Genomic DNA, 19,440 nt, shown 5'->3' with positions numbered 1-19,440 from the left:
GCATTGAAAACCTGCATTAATAGTGGGCCCCAGAATTCTACATTAAATTTGAAAAGATCTACTGGGCCCCGCAGCCTTCCCCCCCACTGAATTGAATTATTAGCAGAATTTACCTCACTAAGGGTAAAGTGTAACGGTAAGTATCTAAAAATTAAAGGGTAGGCAATTTCTACCTCGATTGCCAAATTATCCTGTTCTTCTTGGATTGAATTTCCGTATAATTTTGAATAATGTGCGATCCATTCACGTTCGGTTATTGCTATCTCTATTGTGGCATTTTCAATTTCAGCCAAGAAAGGGGCATTAACAGCCTTCCAAAAGGCTGATGAATCGCGGCTAACTGATGCGTCGTGTAAGGTCTGCCAAGCATCCTCTTTTAAGGCAGACTTTCTTGCCTTTAATACCCTCTTGTAATCATATCTTGCCTTTCTAATATTTTCTTGATCTTTCACATTGGCGTTGGGTGCATTTTTAAGGGTGGTATGAGCCTTCGTACACTTGTTGTCGAACCACCCTTGTTTAGTATTTCTGTTCTTTCTTCCTTTCACCTATAGGGTATCTTTTACAAAGTTAGAGATATCCCAAAAAAAATACGATTTCCTGATGTATTGACTTCTCATTCAATCAGATTGAGAGCTGTTTAATACATCCTTTCCCGACTTTCCCCATGAAAGACCGTGGTTCACAAAGCACTGGAGGGGGCGCGAGCGTGGGAGGCCCTTGTTATCGAACTGAAGGGGGCGGATATAGAGTCTGAATCAGAAATCAGTGCCCTAACCGGGGATGATTTACAACAAGGGGTGGTGATTTACAACAAGGGGTGGTGATGGACAGAATCTCTGAATTAAGCAGAATACTCTCACCCAGTCAAGAGATCAGGGCTAGATCCAACACCGTTTTTTAGCTCATTGCACCATCCCAGTTTCAGAACCTGGCTGTATGCAAATTAGTCTGTCCCTGGCCCAGTGCATCATGGGAACAGGGCAGACCAGACTACAAAAGCCAATTCTTACACTGGGAAGGAAACAAGCTTCCGGGGACCGGTTTCTGGCATTTCAGCCGTCTTCGGCCCGGCTTGCTTGAATCCTGATGGTGCAATGAGCAAGGGACTCACATCTGAGTATACCCTTCCACGCTTAGGGTGGACAAAATAATTTACAACAAGGGGTGGTGATGGACAGAGTCTCTGAATTAAGCAGAATACTCTCACCCAGTCAAGAGATCAGGGCTAGATCCAACACCGTTTTTTAGCTCATTGCACCATCCCAGTTTCAGAACCTGGCTGTATGCAAATTAGTCTGTCCCTGGCCCAGTGCATCATGGGAACAGGGCAGACCAGACTACAAAAGCCAATTCTTACACTGGGAAGGAAACAAGCTTCCGGGGACCGGTTTCTGGCATTTCAGCCGTCTTCGGCCCGGCTTGCTTGAATCCTGATGGTGCAATGAGCAAGGGACTCACATCTGAGTATACCCTTCCACGCTTAGGGTGGACAAAATAATTTACAACAAGGGGTGGTGATGGACAGAGTCTCTGAATTAAGCAGAATACTCTCACCCAGTCAAGAGATCAGGGCTAGATCCAACACCGTTTTTTAGCTCATTGCACCATCCCAGTTTCAGAACCTGGCTGTATGCAAATTAGTCTGTCCCTGGCCCAGTGCATCATGGGAACAGGGCAGACCAGACTACAAAAGCCAATTCTTACACTGGGAAGGAAACAAGCTTCCGGGGACCAGTTTCTGGCATTTCAGCCGTCTTCGGCCCGGCTTGCTTGAATCCTGATGGTGCAATGAGCAAGGGACTCACATCTGAGTATACCCTTCCACGCTTAGGGTGGACAAAATAATTTACAACAAGGGGTGGTGATGGACAGAGTCTCTGAATTAAGCAGAATACTCTCACCCAGTCAAGAGATCAGGGCTAGATCCAACACCGTTTTTTAGCTCATTGCACCATCCCAGTTTCAGAACCTGGCTGTATGCAAATTAGTCTGTCCCTGGCCCAGTGCATCATGGGAACAGGGCAGACCAGACTACAAAAGCCAATTCTTACACTGGGAAGGAAACAAGCTTCCGGGGACCGGTTTCTGGCATTTCAGCCGTCTTCGGCCCGGCTTGCTTGAATCCTGATGGTGCAATGAGCAAGGGACTCACATCTGAGTATACCCTTCCACGCTTAGGGTGGACAAAATAATTTACAACAAGGGGTGGTGATGGACAGAGTCTCTGAATTAAGCAGAATACTCTCACCCAGTCAAGAGATCAGGGCTAGATCCAACACCGTTTTTTAGCTCATTGCACCATCCCAGTTTCAGAACCTGGCTGTATGCAAATTAGTCTGTCCCTGGCCCAGTGCATCATGGGAACAGGGCAGACCAGACTACAAAAGCCAATTCTTACACTGGGAAGGAAACAAGCTTCCGGGGACCGGTTTCTGGCATTTCAGCCGTCTTCGGCCCGGCTTGCTTGAATCCTGATGGTGCAATGAGCAAGGGACTCACATCTGAGTATACCCTTCCACGCTTAGGGTGGACAAAATAATTTACAACAAGGGGTGGTGATGGACAGAGTCTCTGAATTAAGCAGAATACTCTCACCCAGTCAAGAGATCAGGGCTAGATCCAACACCGTTTTTTAGCTCATTGCACCATCCCAGTTTCAGAACCTGGCTGTATGCAAATTAGTCTGTCCCTGGCCCAGTGCATCATGGGAACAGGGCAGACCAGACTACAAAAGCCAATTCTTACACTGGGAAGGAAACAAGCTTCCGGGGACCGGTTTCTGGCATTTCAGCCGTCTTCGGCCCGGCTTGCTTGAATCCTGATGGTGCAATGAGCAAGGGACTCACATCTGAGTATACCCTTCCACGCTTAGGGTGGACAAAATAATTTACAACAAGGGGTGGTGATGGACAGAGTCTCTGAATTAAGCAGAATACTCTCACCCAGTCAAGAGATCAGGGCTAGATCCAACACCGTTTTTTAGCTCATTGCACCATCCCAGTTTCAGAACCTGGCTGTATGCAAATTAGTCTGTCCCTGGCCCAGTGCATCATGGGAACAGGGCAGACCAGACTACAAAAGCCAATTCTTACACTGGGAAGGAAACAAGCTTCCGGGGACCGGTTTCTGGCATTTCAGCCGTCTTCGGCCCGGCTTGCTTGAATCCTGATGGTGCAATGAGCAAGGGACTCACATCTGAGTATACCCTTCCACGCTTAGGGTGGACAAAATAATTTACAACAAGGGGTGGTGATGGACAGAGTCTCTGAATTAAGCAGAATACTCTCACCCAGTCAAGAGATCAGGGCTAGATCCAACACCGTTTTTTAGCTCATTGCACCATCCCAGTTTCAGAACCTGGCTGTATGCAAATTAGTCTGTCCCTGGCCCAGTGCATCATGGGAACAGGGCAGACCAGACTACAAAAGCCAATTCTTACACTGGGAAGGAAACAAGCTTCCGGGGACCGGTTTCTGGCATTTCAGCCGACTTCGGCCCGGCTTGCTTGAATCCTGATGGTGCAATGAGCAAGGGACTCACATCTGAGTATACCCTTCCACGCTTAGGGTGGACAAAATAATTTACAACAAGGGGTGGTGATGGACAGCCTTTAATACCCTCTTGTAATCATATCTTGCCTTTCTAATATTTTCTTGATCTTTCACATTGGCGTTGGGTGCATTTTTAAGGGTGGTATGAGCCTTCGTACACTTGTTGTCGAACCACCCTTGTTTAGTATTTCTGTTCTTTCTTCCTTTCACCTATAGGGTATCTTTTACAAAGTTAGAGATATCCCCAAAAAAATACGATTTCCTGATGTATTGACTTCTCATTCAATCAGATTGAGAGCTGTTTAATACATCCTTTCCCGACTTTCCCCATGAAAGACCGTGGTTCACAAAGCACTGGAGGGGGCGCGAGCGTGGGAGGCCCTTGTTATCGAACTGAAGGGGGCGGATATAGAGTCTGAATCAGAAATCAGTGCCCTAACCGGGGATGAGGTCTAGGAGAATAGTATCCCCTTAAGGGATGATATGCGCGATGGGGAGTCCCTGTACCTCCTCAATAGTCACTATACCTATTCAAGATGTAAATTGAAGACAGGTATGGTATGGTCTCCATGGATGACTGGATCTAACACTTGATCATGTACAATCTCAGAGCTGATGCGCCGGCGGGGGGGAGGTTACTGGGTAGGGGAGTTGGGGGCCGCAATGAGAATGAATCTGGTGCATGGGGCATTATGACGGAGCTGTATTGAACTGTGATGGCATTCTATAACTGCCATAGTTACTGCCTTGGGGGGTGACTCCAGGACATTGAAATGGGTTCTTAATTGAGCCTTCCGAGCAGTGGGGATTAACGCCTTAGCCCTCATGGTCTATATCGAGAATTTGTTGTATGTATACATGCTCAGCCATTCTCATGTGTGTTGTTTGCGTTTGAAAACAATAAAAAGATTTTACAACAAAAAATGAAAGACCCTGGTTCCACTTTTGCCCATTTAAGTGCATAACCATTTTGTCTATTCAGGGTAATGTTTTCCGCGGAATATATAGAGTTGCCACCGGTCTTTTTAAAATTGTTATGCACCTTCATTTGCATGGTGATAGAAAAATGATTGCTTAATGCAATCTCGTGTGTCCTAAAATCCTTAATGTGGGTGGAATATTTACATGAAATTAGAACAAAATCTATTTTTGTGAAAGTGCCACACCTGTTAAAAGTCGGACGAAAGGGGACCATAGGGAAACATAAGTTATCAGCAAAGCCCATGTCGAGTTCAAACATAGTGTCATTTAGGAGATCTCCTTGCCTTGTGTGGGAGAAATGGGGGATGCTTGGGCCCTTTTCACAACCTATGCCATAAATCCCTTTGTCAGCATGTTGGCATGTATAAGAATTCAAAGCCCCCCCCCAGATAATACAGACTTATTTGGATGAACAAACTTGTAAGTTGGGCAATTCCCCACTCACGCGTCTCATGATCCCCTCAAACAGTTGAGGCGCCGCATTATTGTAGAAATTCATTAACACAATACAAAATTCTTTATCAATGTGCATACTGGTAATCTGGTAATACTGATCTGACACATTTATAACTATCTTCCCTATGTTCTGAAGGTTCCAGGCATATGTACATAATCCACCTTTAGCTCTGCCATGTAGTGATGGGACTGTTGGCGTGTGAAAAGTTTTATAGCCCATGATAAGAATCTGCTTTTCCGTCCAGGTCTCCTGCAGGCTAAAAATTTCAAACCTACTAATAAAATCAAACCACAAGGTATTTGTAAATTTAGAGTTTGAACCTGCCATGTTCCAGAACAGGAACTGGCTGTTGTTTTCCCTACCTAGGCATTGATTTTTCCCCCTTCCTTCAGCCCAGGTCGATGATATATGGCCAGATTGTATTGTAGGGGGTGAGATAGGCAAGGCTATCGTATGCGATGCCATGTTTATAACAGCCCCCACGTCCGTTGTCCCATCCTGCCGATAATGATAGGTGTTATCATTAGTGGACAAAGGCAACCTTTGCCCCACACTAAGGGTGGACTCCTCTATACCCAACAAGTCACACTGCCTTATGGCTATCACTTGCTGTCAATCCACTGCCTCAAGATTAGCTAATGCGTCAAAACGATTGTGTATAGGAAGGTCGATGATATATGGTCAGATTATATGGTAGGGGGTGAGATAGGCAAGGCTATCGTATTCGATGCCATGTTTATAACAGCCCCCACGTCCGTTGTCCCATCCTGCCGATAATGATAGGTGTTATCATTAGTGGACGAAGGCAACCTTTGCCCCACACTAAGGGTGGACTCCTCTATACCCAACAAGTCACACTGCCTTATGGGTATCGTTTGCTGTCAATCCACTGCCTCAAGATTAGCTAATGCGTCAAAACGACTGTGTATAGGAAAGTTGGACCAGTCTTCTTTAATTTATAAACTGAGTAGAATCTCAAGCAAGGTCTTTATAATATTTTCAAGAAGCTTCCATTCTGAAACATCTACCGTTAATAATGCCCCATATGAACAGAATGGGAGGAGCTCCCTATCCTAACGTAAAAAGAAAGCTATGAAGCAATTCAGACTCAAAGCTATGTCTTTGGTTTAACATTAAGTATTATTATGCCCTACCTTGACCTTTTGATTGACCCAGATCTTTGAGAATAAGATCTAGACCTGCGTGAATATCTTGACCAGCGAAGCGATACAGATCTGGACCTGCGAGAGAGAGACCGTGTTCTAGGTAGAAGAAAAAAAAACAGTATGCATCTACAAGAATGAAATTGACAGCAAAAAACAAAGAAAAAGAAACTTCTGAAAAAATACAAAGGACAGCTTTGTGCAATTAGGACATCAGTTTATGCTTCTTCCGACAAACCTATTTCAGGAGAAACATTTACAAAATCAATTAAAAACAGTGCCCATAACTTCTTACTACTAAAAATAGGAACACCAGTCGGAGAAGTCAAGCTTATGTTATATTTCATTGCGTTACAGTTTTCATTAAAACACATTTTATTGAAGAAAAAAGAAGGAGTATCTTTCTTGAGTGGTAACCTTCCTACTTAAAGGTGGAACTTAAACTGAAATGTTCATTCAAGAAAAAGTATTTGCATGTTAAAGAGAAGAATAAACTTTAGTGCAAATTTGCATTTGCTGGTAATGAATGTCTATCACCTGGTGAAAACTATACACAGTGACTTACTTACTCTTGTAAATAAGCGACTCTCGAATATTCATGTGATTCTTTGTGATCCTCAAAAAAGATAGGCATCTACAGCAAATAGGAATAACCCTACAAGAACCAAATTCCACAATGGGGCTATGTGAATAAGACAATGTCTTTTTAGGGAGGGGAAATGATGCTGCTTGGGTTTTAAAACAGCAGCCCCATTAGTATCATACGGTATTTGCAAAGAGGAAAAAATTTATATTCCCAGCCATATAACAATCTGTAAATAAATACTGGCAAATATATTAATAAGATCTGCAAAGTTGCTCTATGAAATATGACAGACAACACTTTGAACTATGAAATGAGGTTGACGGCAGACATCAGTACGGAAACTCACCTCCTTCCACGGCTCCTGCTGCGTGAACGAGAATATCTTCTTCCTCTTGGTCTTGAACGTGATCGTGACCTAGACCTGATGTGTTAAGTTTGGAAAAAGCTGGGTCACAATAGCATTGAACGCTTTTATCATCATTTAGTACCACTCATAAATCTGATGCTCATTTAACTGTAAATTATGTCCAGTGCGAATAGACAGGACATAATCACCCACTACCTTGAATGAAAGACACTGTCAAACAGACAAGGAAACATTTGCTGAAGTATTTCGTATCCCTAACAAGCAACTATGTCTACAATTGACAAACCAAATCAATGCAATAAAACTGAAAAAATAATACTCAGGGTCGTTTTTACCATGACCCTTTATGAAAACAAGATGCATCTTATCAAACTAAAAATTAAGAAAGTTTAAAATACGTATTATAGCCAACATTAACTGCTATATCTAGCACTGGCAATTTGTTAAGACACTTGCAATCAAGATTTTCATTAAGATGCAAGCAACTATATTTCTCATATCTATAAAAAGGTTCCCAGATGGAAGTCAACTGGGTTTATTAGCTATGATTTTCTAAAACACCTGACTTGGAAATATGTAAAAAAACAAAACACAAGACCGGTTAACACAAAATGCACATGTCATACAAAAAATAAAACACTTGTAATTTGTAGTTAAAATAAACCTTGCAAGTTTGCAGGTCGACCCTCTTTGGTTCAAGGTCTAGGAGATCTAGAAGGATCTATCAGTCGATCGCTGCGTCTATTGTAGATGTTTTCTTCAATCTAGCGACGATCAGACGATCATACTGACAGCCAAATGAAATCGGGTGAGACTTGATCGACGCAGGAAGATTTTTCTAGGTGGGAATGTGGTCAATCTGGTGTTCCTCTTTCTAAACCGTAGGGGGGATCAATTGAAAGCCAAATTTAATGCGTAATGGTGGTCACAGTCCCAATTTTTCTGGCCTCTAATGAATCTTAAAGGTGAAGCTACATGTAGAAGGCTCGAGGGATCTGGGCTCATGCTGATCACCCCAAGGTATAGCAGAATCTTAATGGTCGGATTTGCAAGGCGCCTCAGCATGAAATCTTAAGGCTTGCGACATTCTGAATCAAGTTGACTGACTCAAGCGAAGAAACCTGAAAGGTTTTGATCAGGTAATTATTAATATTTAAGCAAGTATAAAATAAAACCAAAAACAAAATGTATAATACACCAAAAACAGTTAAAACAAGTTACATTTTGGCCACATGAAATAAAATACTTCCTTACATTTCCCCAAATGCTGTAATTTTAAATTCCCTGGACTTGCCTACAGTTGTTTTTTAGATTAAGCCTCCACAGTGCACTATGCAGTAGAGAGAATGTTGCTGCTAGAAGTTGACAAAATAACTACAAACATATTTCCATACATTCTTAATAGAAAATCTGGTAAAGAAAAATCTGGCACAGAGACCATTTTCAGGACACAAACCTCTATATTCTCAGTCTACCGCAAAAGACATTTGCAAAAAGAAAAAAGCCAGTTTGTGAGGGGGTGAAATTCAGCCACAATCCCATTTCTCTTCCAGTATACCAACCAAGTTACAGAATGGATCTGCTAGATCAGAGCTTTCCAAACTGTGTGTCCCGACACAGTACTGTGTCCCCTGCAAGTGGTGGGTGTGTCACGGGATGACACCACCGGCATTTTAAGGGCACTTAGCAATTAAGAGGCATTCTTTTGAAAGAGTGTCTCGGAGTCTGCTGCAGCAGCGCGGACTCCGAGACACTCTGCTCTTTGGGGGCCGGCGAATCACAACAAAGTCCCATTAACAAGCAGGGCCGGACTGACTACCGGGCAGTTTGGAATGCTGCCGAGCTGGGGGCTGATTTCACTGCGGTGGGGGCTGATTTTGTTCATGGAGACCTACGTGTGCTTCGAAATAATTAATGCAAAACGAATTTCGTTTAGCGCACGCAGGTCTCCATGAACGAAATCACCCCCCAGCTCAGCAGCATTCCATACTGCCAGTCTGGCCCTGTTAACAAGTAAATGGTCTTTTAAAAACCTGCGAAATACTCGGGTGCGGCTGTGTGTGTGCCCTGTAAGCTGGAGTGAGGTAAAGAGGGTGACAGGCAGACGAAAGGAGACAGAGGGAGAGGAAGGGAGACATAGAGAGGTAGACAGAGAGAGAGGGAGACAGAGTGAGTGAGGGAGAGAGAGGGAGAGAGAAGTAGGGAGACAGTGAGAGAGGAAGGGAGACAAAGGAGGCGGGAGACAGAGGGTGGGATGATAGGGAGGGAGACAGGGAGGGGGAAAGAGGGAGGGAGACAGACGAGAGGGATACAGACGAGAGGGAGGGAGACGAGAGGGAGGAAGATGAGAGGGAGACAGACGAGAGGGAGGGAGACGAGAGGGAGGGAGACAGAGAGAGGGAGACGGAGAGAGAGGGAGACAGAGAGGGAGAGAGACAGAGAGGGAGGGAGACAGAGAGAGTGAGTGAGACAGAGGGAGGGAGAGAGAGGGAGGGAGAGAGAGAGGGAGGGAGATAGAGAGAGAGGGAGATAGAGAGAGACTGAGATAGAGAGGGAGGGAGACAGCGAGAGAGGGAGGGAGACAGCGAGAGAGGAAGGGAGACAGAGACAGACAGAGAGAGACAGACAGGGACAGACAGAGAGAGACAGGGACAGACAGAGAGAGACAGACAGAGACAGGGACAGATGAAGACAAATAGAGGCAGAGACAGGGACAGGGGCAGACAGAGACAGACAGAGACGGAGAAGGAGACAGAGGGAGGGAGACAGGGACAGAATGAGAGACAGAGACAAATAGAGGCAGAGACAGGGACAGGGGCAGACAGACAGAGGCAAAGACAGATAGAGATGGAGAAGGAGAAGGAGACAGAGGGAGGGAGACAGGAACAGACAGGGACAGACAGACAGAGGCAGAGACAGGGACAGGCAGAGACTGAGACAGACAGAGAGGGAGAGGGAGACAGAGAGGGAGACAGAGGGAGAGAGACAGAGAGACAGACAGGGTGACAGAGGGAGGGAGAGGGAGGGAGACATAGGGAGGGAGGCAGAGGGAGACAGGCAGAGGGAGACAGTCAGGGAGAGACAGTCAGTGGGAGACAGAGGGAAGGAGAGAGAGACAGACAGGGAGAAAGAGACAAACAGGGGGAGGGAGACAGAGGGAGGGAGACAGAGGGAGGGAGACAGAGGGAGGGAGGGAGGGAGAGGGAGGGAGAGGGAGGGAGACAGACAGAGGAACCGAGACAGAGGGAGGGAGACAGAGGGACGGAAACAGAGGGAGACAGAGAGCGGGAGACAGAGAGCGGGAGACAGAGGGAGGGAGACAGAGGGAGGGAGACAGGGGGAGGGAGACAGAGGGAGGGAGACAGAAGGAGGGAGACAGAGGGAGGGAGACAGAGGGAGGGAGACAGAGGGAGGGAGACAGACAGAGGGAGGAGGGCGACAGAGGGAGGTAGACAGAGGGAGCGAGACAGACAGAGAGACAGAGGGAGGTAGACAGACAGGGAGAAAGAGGGAGACAGACGGAGGGAGACAGATGGAGGGAGACAGTTAGAGAGAGAGAAAGGGAGACAAACAGAGTGAGTGAGAACCCCCCGAACTCCTCTTAGGTGTTTCGGGCTCGCTACGCTACACCCACTCACTACACTGCCTTACTGTGTCCCAAAATGATGCATCTCCAAAAAGTGTGTCCCCAACTTGAAAAGTTTGGAAAGCTGTGTGCTAGATAGACCTCTGCCTCGTCTGTGTTTCAAAGCACACCCTTACCTACCCAGAGATGTGGTTAACCATGGGACAAAAAAAGCACTGCAACATGCATAAAGACTGTTTAAAGAGGAACTACCATTCCACACAAAAAATACATAAATAAATGAAACACCCCCTCCCTACATCACAGAGACGAGAAAAAGCACTATGAAGCCTGTGGATTACACATCTATACTCACAAAGCGGGTGAACGTCCCAGCATACCTGGCACACAACAAGGTATTAAATATCACTAAGTGCTTTTCCTGGTCTCTGGAACCTCTGGCATACAGAGAATTACTGATAGGTCAGGTATGTGGGGGACAAGGAAGGGGAATTTTGGCTGTAGGCTGTACATAACATTTCGCAGAGTAAATGGCCACAAGTAGCAGAGACTTGGACTGAAATGCTGATCTGCAGAAATTAATAGTTGGGTTGATGTACAAAGATACAATGCCTAATGGAATCCAACGTCAGTGGAGCGGGGGCTGTGAAGAGGAGAGTTGCACATGGAGAAAAAATAATGGACTTGGCAGAGAATTAATGAGCTTGTGCGGCATGCAAGGGTAACAATACGAGGGCAACAAAAAAAAGGGGTGGCTGGGAAATCAGCTTTAGAAAATAAATAACTCCCCTACTGAAAGAACCTGAACATTTAGTCTACAAAGGATTCCCCACTAACGGATGTATGTTATAGACTAACTGGCAAAAAGTGGTTAGGCAAAGTTCAACATATAAAACCGCAGGTGCGTAATTAAAGCATACACTGGGGAAAAAGTTGCAAGAGTTAGGAAATGAGGAACACACATATGGCTGATACTCAGAAACAAACCAAAAAGTTCTTTCAAATGAAGCATTAGAGATAAAAGAATTCAGCAAATGACAGCTGAATGTGAATAAAAAAGGAACATGGCCGTTTTCCTAATTCTGTTTGGACAAAAGGGGTAGTGAGTGGAGGTTGACAAGACATTAATAACCATGGCAGCACGAGTATGTGTGCTGTTATTGTGCTACCTTAAATTTAAAGTAATAAACGATGCCACATTAATTAGTATATCCCCTTCTTGAAAGTCAAATATCATACTAAGACTCTCACCATTAAAAAAAAAAAAACTAGCACATGACCACATATCTTAAAAAGCTTAACCTTAAAATAAATCTATATGTAAACCATACCTGCTCCTTCTATGGCGGGTACTGTAACGATGGCAGTCATAGGCATAGTGGCCTTTTTCTCCACATTCATAGCACCTGTCAGCAGGATCAAAGGGCCGTCTTGGAGGGGGATGATCATATCGAGAGCGACGGGGCATACCAGTCGAAAGTTCGACCCGTATTCTTGAGCCACAGATCACACTACAGTAATAGAAGACCACACGTCATTCTACACGCAAAAGATGTTTTACAACATACCAAGCAGTGCACACAAAAAACGCAGTCAAAATAGGAAGATAAAGTCATTTCAAAACATAAAGAACATATCTATAAACGAAAACAACGTCGGACAGCTGCAAAAATACTGTGTGGGTCTGAGACTAAAGATTCCACGTGTTGCAAAACGAGCACCAATATTTAACAGAAACACACTGATAACACACCTCAGACTGTAAACTTACTTTCCATCCAAACCACGAACAGCATCTTCTGCATCTCTTGGATCTTCAAATTCCACAAAAGCAAATCCAGGAGGATTTCTTGCTATCCATACAGTCCTCAAAGGCCCATAGTAACTAAAGGCACGTTCCAACTCGCCTTTCCCTGCTCCAGTTGAAAGGTTACCAACATACACCTTGGTCTCTGTTAAAAAAAAAAAAAAGTCTGTAAATCATCAGTCAAGGGACATTTGCCTCTGATGTCAAGTGCAGCCTGGTGACAAGACGCAAAAAAAAAACCACAGTGCTTCACTTTTGAGCTGCAGTACAATTGGCTGCATTTGCAATTGTTGTGGGGGGCATCCATTACTTCACTTTATGAAAGACACCATCAGACCAGACCTTCCTCTCTGCCCGCATTGTAGTAGCAGCCGGTCTTGGCGGCGACCACTAGCAAACAGTCAGAATCCGTGTACGCTTTTTTAAAATAAGTAAATTTTTTAGACGATTAAACAAAAGCACAAGGTGCCAAAAACATGTTATTGAAAGAAATGTGCCACCTCAATAAGTGTTCCATATAAACAGGATCAGACGGGTGTGCGTCCGTTGAGAAGTAAGAACAATAGTTACTTACCTATAATCTGTGGTTCTCCAGTATTGGTGTCTTTCATAGATTCACATGCCTGAATCATTCCCCGTCGTCGGAGTGGGAGTCCCACGGTACATAAAAAAGCAATAATATGCCATAATAACATAGAAAACTTGGTAGTAACCAACCAGGAAGTAAGGTAGCACAAGCTACAGGAGAAAAAACTTCCACACTCATGACTATCCTAGTCATTTTGTATAGCCCAAACTACAGCCAATCAGGAGTCAGCTCCCACCAGAAGGTTCTCCTCAGAGGCTCAGGCTCTCATATTTTCTCGCACAGGAGATATGCTGTAAACCAAAGTAACCTAAGAGCCTCTGCGGGGAGGTGGGCGGGTTGCATGTGAATCTATGAAAGACACCAATACTGGAGAACCACAGATTACAGGTAAGTAACTATTGTTCTTCTCCAGTATTGGGGTGTCTTTCATAGATTCATATGCCTGAATCACAGTAACCGGTCCTCGGAAGCTTGTTTCCGGTCCAGGGAAGGCATGGCTTGGCAGTTCGGGCTGGACTGTTCCAATGAGGCATAGGGTCAGACTGATTTGCATATAGCTATGTCTGAACTGGGGTGGCAGAGTGGGCTAAAGAAAGGTGATGGATTAAACCCAGATCTTTTGACTGGGTGTGAGTGTTTGATTGGTTCAGATGCTCCGTCCATCACCCCCCCTTTTGTACTGAATCACAGTAGATAGCAGTATATATCCGTGCTTGGAAGACGCTGTTAGTAGCATAAGCCTGTATATATATATATGAAAAATACATAATCATATAATAGAAATATCACATTTCTAAAAGCATCAAAAAATGCAGTTACGTAAGCATGTACATAGTAATAAGCATGAACAAGCGTCTGAAAAGCAGTAAAAAGGAGGGAAACAGAGGCTCACCTTATTTAAAAAGATTACGCAGAACTGCTTGACCCAGAGAAGCATCAGTCTCGCTGGCTGCATCCAAACAATAGTGTTTGGTGAAAGTATGCCTGCTGGCCCAGGTTGCTGCTCTGCAGATGTGCTGAAGAGGAACTCCAGCGAAAAGAGCAGTCGAGGAAGACATGGCTCTCGTAGAGTGAGCCCTTGGTGTTGTCTGCAAAGGTCTTCCTGCTTGTGTATGACAAAAGTCAATAGCTGCAGAGATCCATCTTGCTATTGTTGGTTTTGACACTGCTTGACCTTGACGAATTTTTCCATAGGCAACAAACAATTGATCCGATTTGCGTATTGTAGAAGTCCTTTGTAAGTAAAATTTTAAACACATGTCTAGTGTATGCAATGCCCTTTCTGCAGGGGATTGCGGGTTAGGAAAGAATGTCTTTAAGATGACTGGCTCATTCAGGTGAAAGTCCGAAGGCACTTTAGGTATGAATCTTGGGTTTGTGCGGAGCACTACTGAATCGGACGTGAACTGCAGGAAAGGTGGATGGACCGTGAAAGCCTGGACATCACTGACTCTCCTAGATGAAGTTAAAGCCAACAAAAGTGACACCTTCCATGTAAGAAATTTCAAATCCACTCTGTGAATTGGTTCAAAAGGATGGCGCATGAGCTGCGCTAACACTACGTTGAGATACCACGATGGCGGTAGACGACGAACAAGAGGGAACATTCTGAAAATCCCTTTGAAGAATTGTTGTATTATTCTTGAAGAAAAGAGTGAAGTGGACCCATCTTGGTGGTACCTTGAAATGGCTGCTAGGAAAACCTTTAGAGTTGCATGAGATAATCCTGATTCTGCCAGATGTAAGAAAAAAGGTAATATCTGCTTGGCTTGGCCAGAAAAGGATGAATTCCAGCTGAATGGCACCAGATACAGAATCTCTTCCATTTAAGTCTGTATGTTTTTATTGTAGCAGGTGCTCTAGCTTTGGCTAGCACCTCCTTGCAATCTGCAGGGATATTCAGGTGGGCGAATTCAAAGTGCTCAGGCGCCAAGCTGCTAATTTCAGAGATGTCGGGTCCGGGTGATAAATCTGACCATCCTGGATGGAGAGGAGGTTCGGAATGAGTCGAAACTGTATTGGTTCGCACTCCGATAGGAGAAGGAGCTCGATGAACCAGTATTGGCGAGGCCATCTGGGGGCAATAAGAATCAGGCGACACGGTTCTTTCTTCATCTTCCAAAGAACCCTGGGAACCAACGGTATCGGAGGAAAGGCGTAAGCATATATTTGATACCAGTTGATCAAAAACGCATTCCCCTGAGAGTCCTTGTGGGGATGCCAACTTGCAAAGAACCAGCATTTGCTGTTCTCCTTGGTCGCAAAAAGGTCTAGATCTGGATGACCCCACTGCTGAAAAATCCGATCCACCGTTGGTTGGTGAAGTTCCCATTCGTGGGTGGACACCTTTGTCCTGCTGAGAGTGTCCGCAAGAACGTTCGCCGTTCCCGGTACATGGACCGACAAAAGATTGATTCTGTGTCGTATTGCCCATGCCCATATTTCTTGGGCTTCCGGAGACAAAAGAGCCTATCTTGTTCCTCCCTGTTTGTTCAAATAGTGCATGCTGGTAGTATTGTCTGTGCGAACCAATACTGTGGCCCCTTGGATGATTGCACGAAAAGACTTGAGGGCTAGGAAGATGGCTCTTAGCTCCAACAGATTGATGTGCCAGGTTTCTGTTGAGGAGTCCATTTCCGGCTGATCGTCAGCCCTTGAAGGTGTGCTCCCCAACCTTCGAGGGATGCATCCGTGGTGATTGTAAAGTTTGGTGCGTCTTGGAGGAACGCGCAACCCTGTTGTAAATTCTTTCTCTGAATCCACCAGAGAAGAGCACTTCGGATGCGAGGGGTGATCCAGATGAGATCCTCGAATGAGCCGGAGACCTGCAGCCATTGCAGGCTGAGTTCTTCTTGAAGAGGCCTCATCCTGAGACGGCAATTCGGTATCAAAGGAATGCAAGAAGAGACCATCCCCAGAAAAGACTTGAATAGTCGGACTGAAACTGACTTTCTTGAGAGTAAACTCCGAGCCATGTCTTGTATCCTGTTTTGCCTCTCGTCCGACACGAAAGCTTGGACCAGCTGTGTGTCTAGGGTTGCTCCCAAGAAAGCTTGTCTTTGGGATGGTTTAGTTGTGACTTGTTGAAATTGACGGAGAGACCCAGTGACTGGAAGAGACACAGACACCGCTGGATATGGTTGTCTGTGTTTGTGTAAGAACTCGCCTTGATAAGGCAGTCGTCTAAGTATGGAAATATTTGTATTCCCTCCAGCCGGAGGTGTGCTGCTACTGGGGCCAGGACCTTCGTGAACACCCTGGGTGCTGAGCGTAGCCCAAAGGGAAGGACCTTGAACTGATAATCCCTGCCAGCCACTCTGAACCGTAGGAATTTCCTGTGCCGAGGTAAAATGGGGATGTGGAAATATGCATCGTGGAGATCCAAGGTTGCCATGTATTCTCCCGACGAAAGAAGATGCAGTATTTCTTGGAGTGACAACATCCGGAGCGTCAGCTTTCTCAAATACTTGTTTAGAGCACGGAGATCCAGAATTGGACGCCATTCTCCAGTCTTCTTCTTTATCAGAAAGAATCTGGAGTAGAATCCTGCTTCTCTTTGACCCTGAGGAACCTTTTCGATTGCTCCTTTCTTTAACATCAAATTGATCTGGGAAAACAACTCCTTGAGATGAGCTGGAGGTGGGCCTCTTGGGGGAACATTTGGAGGAAACTTTTCGAATTCGAGGGCATGGCCCTTGGCCACAATGTCCAGGACCCACCTGTACGATGTTATTGAGGACCATTTTGAGTAGAAATTTTAGATTTTTCCTCCAATTTTTATGTGAGACTGCGGCAGTAGCGGTGGCAGGTGATGACACTCATTGTCTTTTATCCTTTCCACAGTAGGCAGGCTTTCTTTTGTTTTGGGAATAATTAGTGTTGCGCTGACCGTAGGACTGGTAACGCTGGCCTTGGTAACGTTGATTCCCTTGTCTGTAGGAGTACTGCTGACTAGAACCTCCTCTAGTAGAGGATGATCCACGTCCTCTCACACCTCGAAAGGGCGGCTTTCGAAATTGTAAGGTGCCCAGGGATCTAGCTGTCTCCGTATCCTTTCTGATTGTTTGCAGGGCTTCCTCAATATGCGGGCCAAACAAAAACTCTCCGTCGTAAGGTATGTCTAACACCTTAGCTTGAACCTCCTGGCGGAACGAAATCGCTCTTAGCCAGCCTTGGATGCGCAAGACAGCAGCTCCTGCCAACTGCCTGAAACCAGTTGAAGCGACATCAACTGCAGAGTCAATCATTTCCGCTGAGATCCGTTCACCTTCCTGCAGGATTTTCAAAGCCTCTGACTTGGAGGGCTCTGGAAGCATGTTGACATATGGCGAGATGTCAGACCACATTTGCCGGTCATATCTGCCCAGTATGGGCAATGAGTTGCCAGCCCGGACTGCGGTTGCTGCCATTGTTTACACACGTTTACCAATTGCATCCAGACGCCTGCCGTCTCTATCCGGTGGGGCTGCGATTGGAGAGGAAAGATTTCTGGCCCGCTTCTGCGCAGCCTGTATGATCACCGAATCCAATTTCGGGTGTCCTATAAGGCAAGCTGGGGACTTTTCAGGAGCCTTATATTTTCTATCTATACTCTGCAGTAATGGAGGAATAGATGCAGGAGTAGACATGACTTTAATCCCCTCTTTGCAAATGAAATCGATAATAGGTATCGATTTAACCTGTCTCCTTGACTGATCCTTGAAATCATAAAGGAAGCATTCTTGTTGTGTACCCTCCATGTCAATATGAAAGCGTTTTGTAGCTCTCTCCATTAGAAGATGGAATCCTCCCACGTCAACCGGAGGTGCATCAGAAGTAGCCGCAGGCGAAGGAGAAGGTGTGTGGACTTGATAATCGTCCTACTCCGACATCATGGGTCCGTCATCGACTTCCCCTTCTTCTCTCTCTTCATCTTCAGAAGAATGTGGTTCTTCAGGCTGATGGGACACTACAGGTAGGGGAGATTTTGGAGGTTTTAAGTCAGATATTGGCGTTTGCACCACAGGTGTAGGAGGCACCGAGTCTGCTGACTCCGACGGTGGAAAACGCCTGTAATAATCATTTAGCATGTGCTGAAGATGTTAGCAATGCTACTGGCATCTGAGCTGAGGGGACATTTGTAACAGGTGATGTTACAAGCTCAGGCGAATGATGGTCATCTTGATCGTCCTCTTGGTATTTGATGTTCAATTCAGAAGGACTTGTAGCTGTCCCAAACCTGTCAACCATATCAGATTCCTCCTCACTATCTTCAGAGTCCTGTAACTTGTCAGGGACCTGAAGGGGTACTGTTTGAGGTGACAGGCGTAGAGGAGACAAAGGTTCTAGAACAGAACCACGTCTTTGAAACAAGGATGGCTTTGGCGTGGACGTGAAAGCTGTAGACGGTGACCAAACTTGCATGGTGGTACATGTAGACAGTTGCGGTGTTGATGGAGGCCCCATCGACGGGCTCGTCGACGGAGGTTTGGCTCCAGACGGTGAAGAGGTCGTCGTCGACTATTAAGTTGTCTTCACCGACGAGGAAGGTTTCGTCGACGACGGTGTCTTCGTCGACGGTGAAGGATTAGTCGACGATCTCATCGACGACGGGAAGTTTGTCGACGGTGATGGAGAAGCCGTCGACTGTGGCGTTGACGAAGCTATCGTCGACAGAATCTTCCTCAGCTTGGCCGTCGACGAGGCGCTGACAATGGCAGATGAAGATTCCTTCGTCGACGAGATAGGTCTGACAGAGACATAGACCATCGTCGAAGGTGAAGACGCCATCGACATTAACATTTCAGGTTTAGGTGAAGTGAAAGTTACCGTAGACGTAGATGTTGCGTCGACAGGGATCTTCGTCGACGAAGGAGTCGACTGCGGCATCGTCAACGACAGGGTCTGCTTCTGAGGTAAAGTCTTCTCAGAAGTCAGCTTTTGAGGTATTTTTTGGTTGTCCTTCTCGGGGGTGTGGATGGTTCAAGTTTGGCCTTAGTAGGGGGAGTAGCCTTAGAAGTGGAAGGGCCCTCAGACCACTTAGAAGATTGTTGCCTCTTTACAATCTTGGCCCCAGGAGAAGACAACACCTCTTCAGCAGCTCTCTTCCTAGAAGCTGTTGTAGATCTAGAGGCAATACTGCCTACCTCAGAAGCAGGATAGTCTTGACCCTTGAGCTTTTGTAGCCACAAAAGCAGGCGGCCCTCTCTGTCCCTGAGGGTCTTCTGAGGGAAGGTCCTACAAATCTTGCAGTCCTTCACTTGATGATCAGGGTACAGGCAATAAATGCACTTCTTGTGGGGATCTTCTTTAAAAAGCCGGAGCTTGGGGGCGTGGCCAACTGCCGAGCATGGCGGCAGTGTAAAACGGGA

The 19,440-nt window shown here is 45.7% G+C and overlaps 1 protein-coding gene across 3 annotated transcripts in view; it reads right to left on the bottom strand.

The window, feature by feature from the left end:
* The window catches only part of LOC144763429 (serine/arginine-rich splicing factor 7-like), a 277,744-nt gene that overhangs the window by 186,771 nt on the left and 71,533 nt on the right, over positions 1-19,440 (bottom strand). Inside the window, exons 2-5 of one of the 3 annotated variants that reach the window (XM_078649017.1) lie at positions 12,466-12,646; positions 12,026-12,205; positions 7,088-7,162; positions 6,147-6,254 (exon numbers count right to left, since the gene is read on the bottom strand). In XM_078649017.1, the coding sequence (XP_078505143.1) occupies positions 6,147-6,254; positions 7,088-7,162; positions 12,026-12,205; positions 12,466-12,646 (544 nt within the window). Of the gene's footprint in view, positions 1-6,146; positions 6,255-7,087; positions 7,163-12,025; positions 12,209-12,465; positions 12,647-19,440 lie in introns of all 3 variants that reach the window. The other 2 variants (XM_078649016.1, XM_078649018.1) reach the window with 2 other exon arrangements.

This window comes from Lissotriton helveticus, chromosome 6 (genome assembly GCF_964261635.1).
Source record: "Lissotriton helveticus chromosome 6, aLisHel1.1, whole genome shotgun sequence".
Lineage (NCBI taxonomy): Eukaryota > Metazoa > Chordata > Amphibia > Caudata > Salamandridae > Lissotriton > Lissotriton helveticus.
Note: the sequence above shows the minus strand (reverse complement) of the source record. Positions and strands in the feature narration are given on the sequence as shown.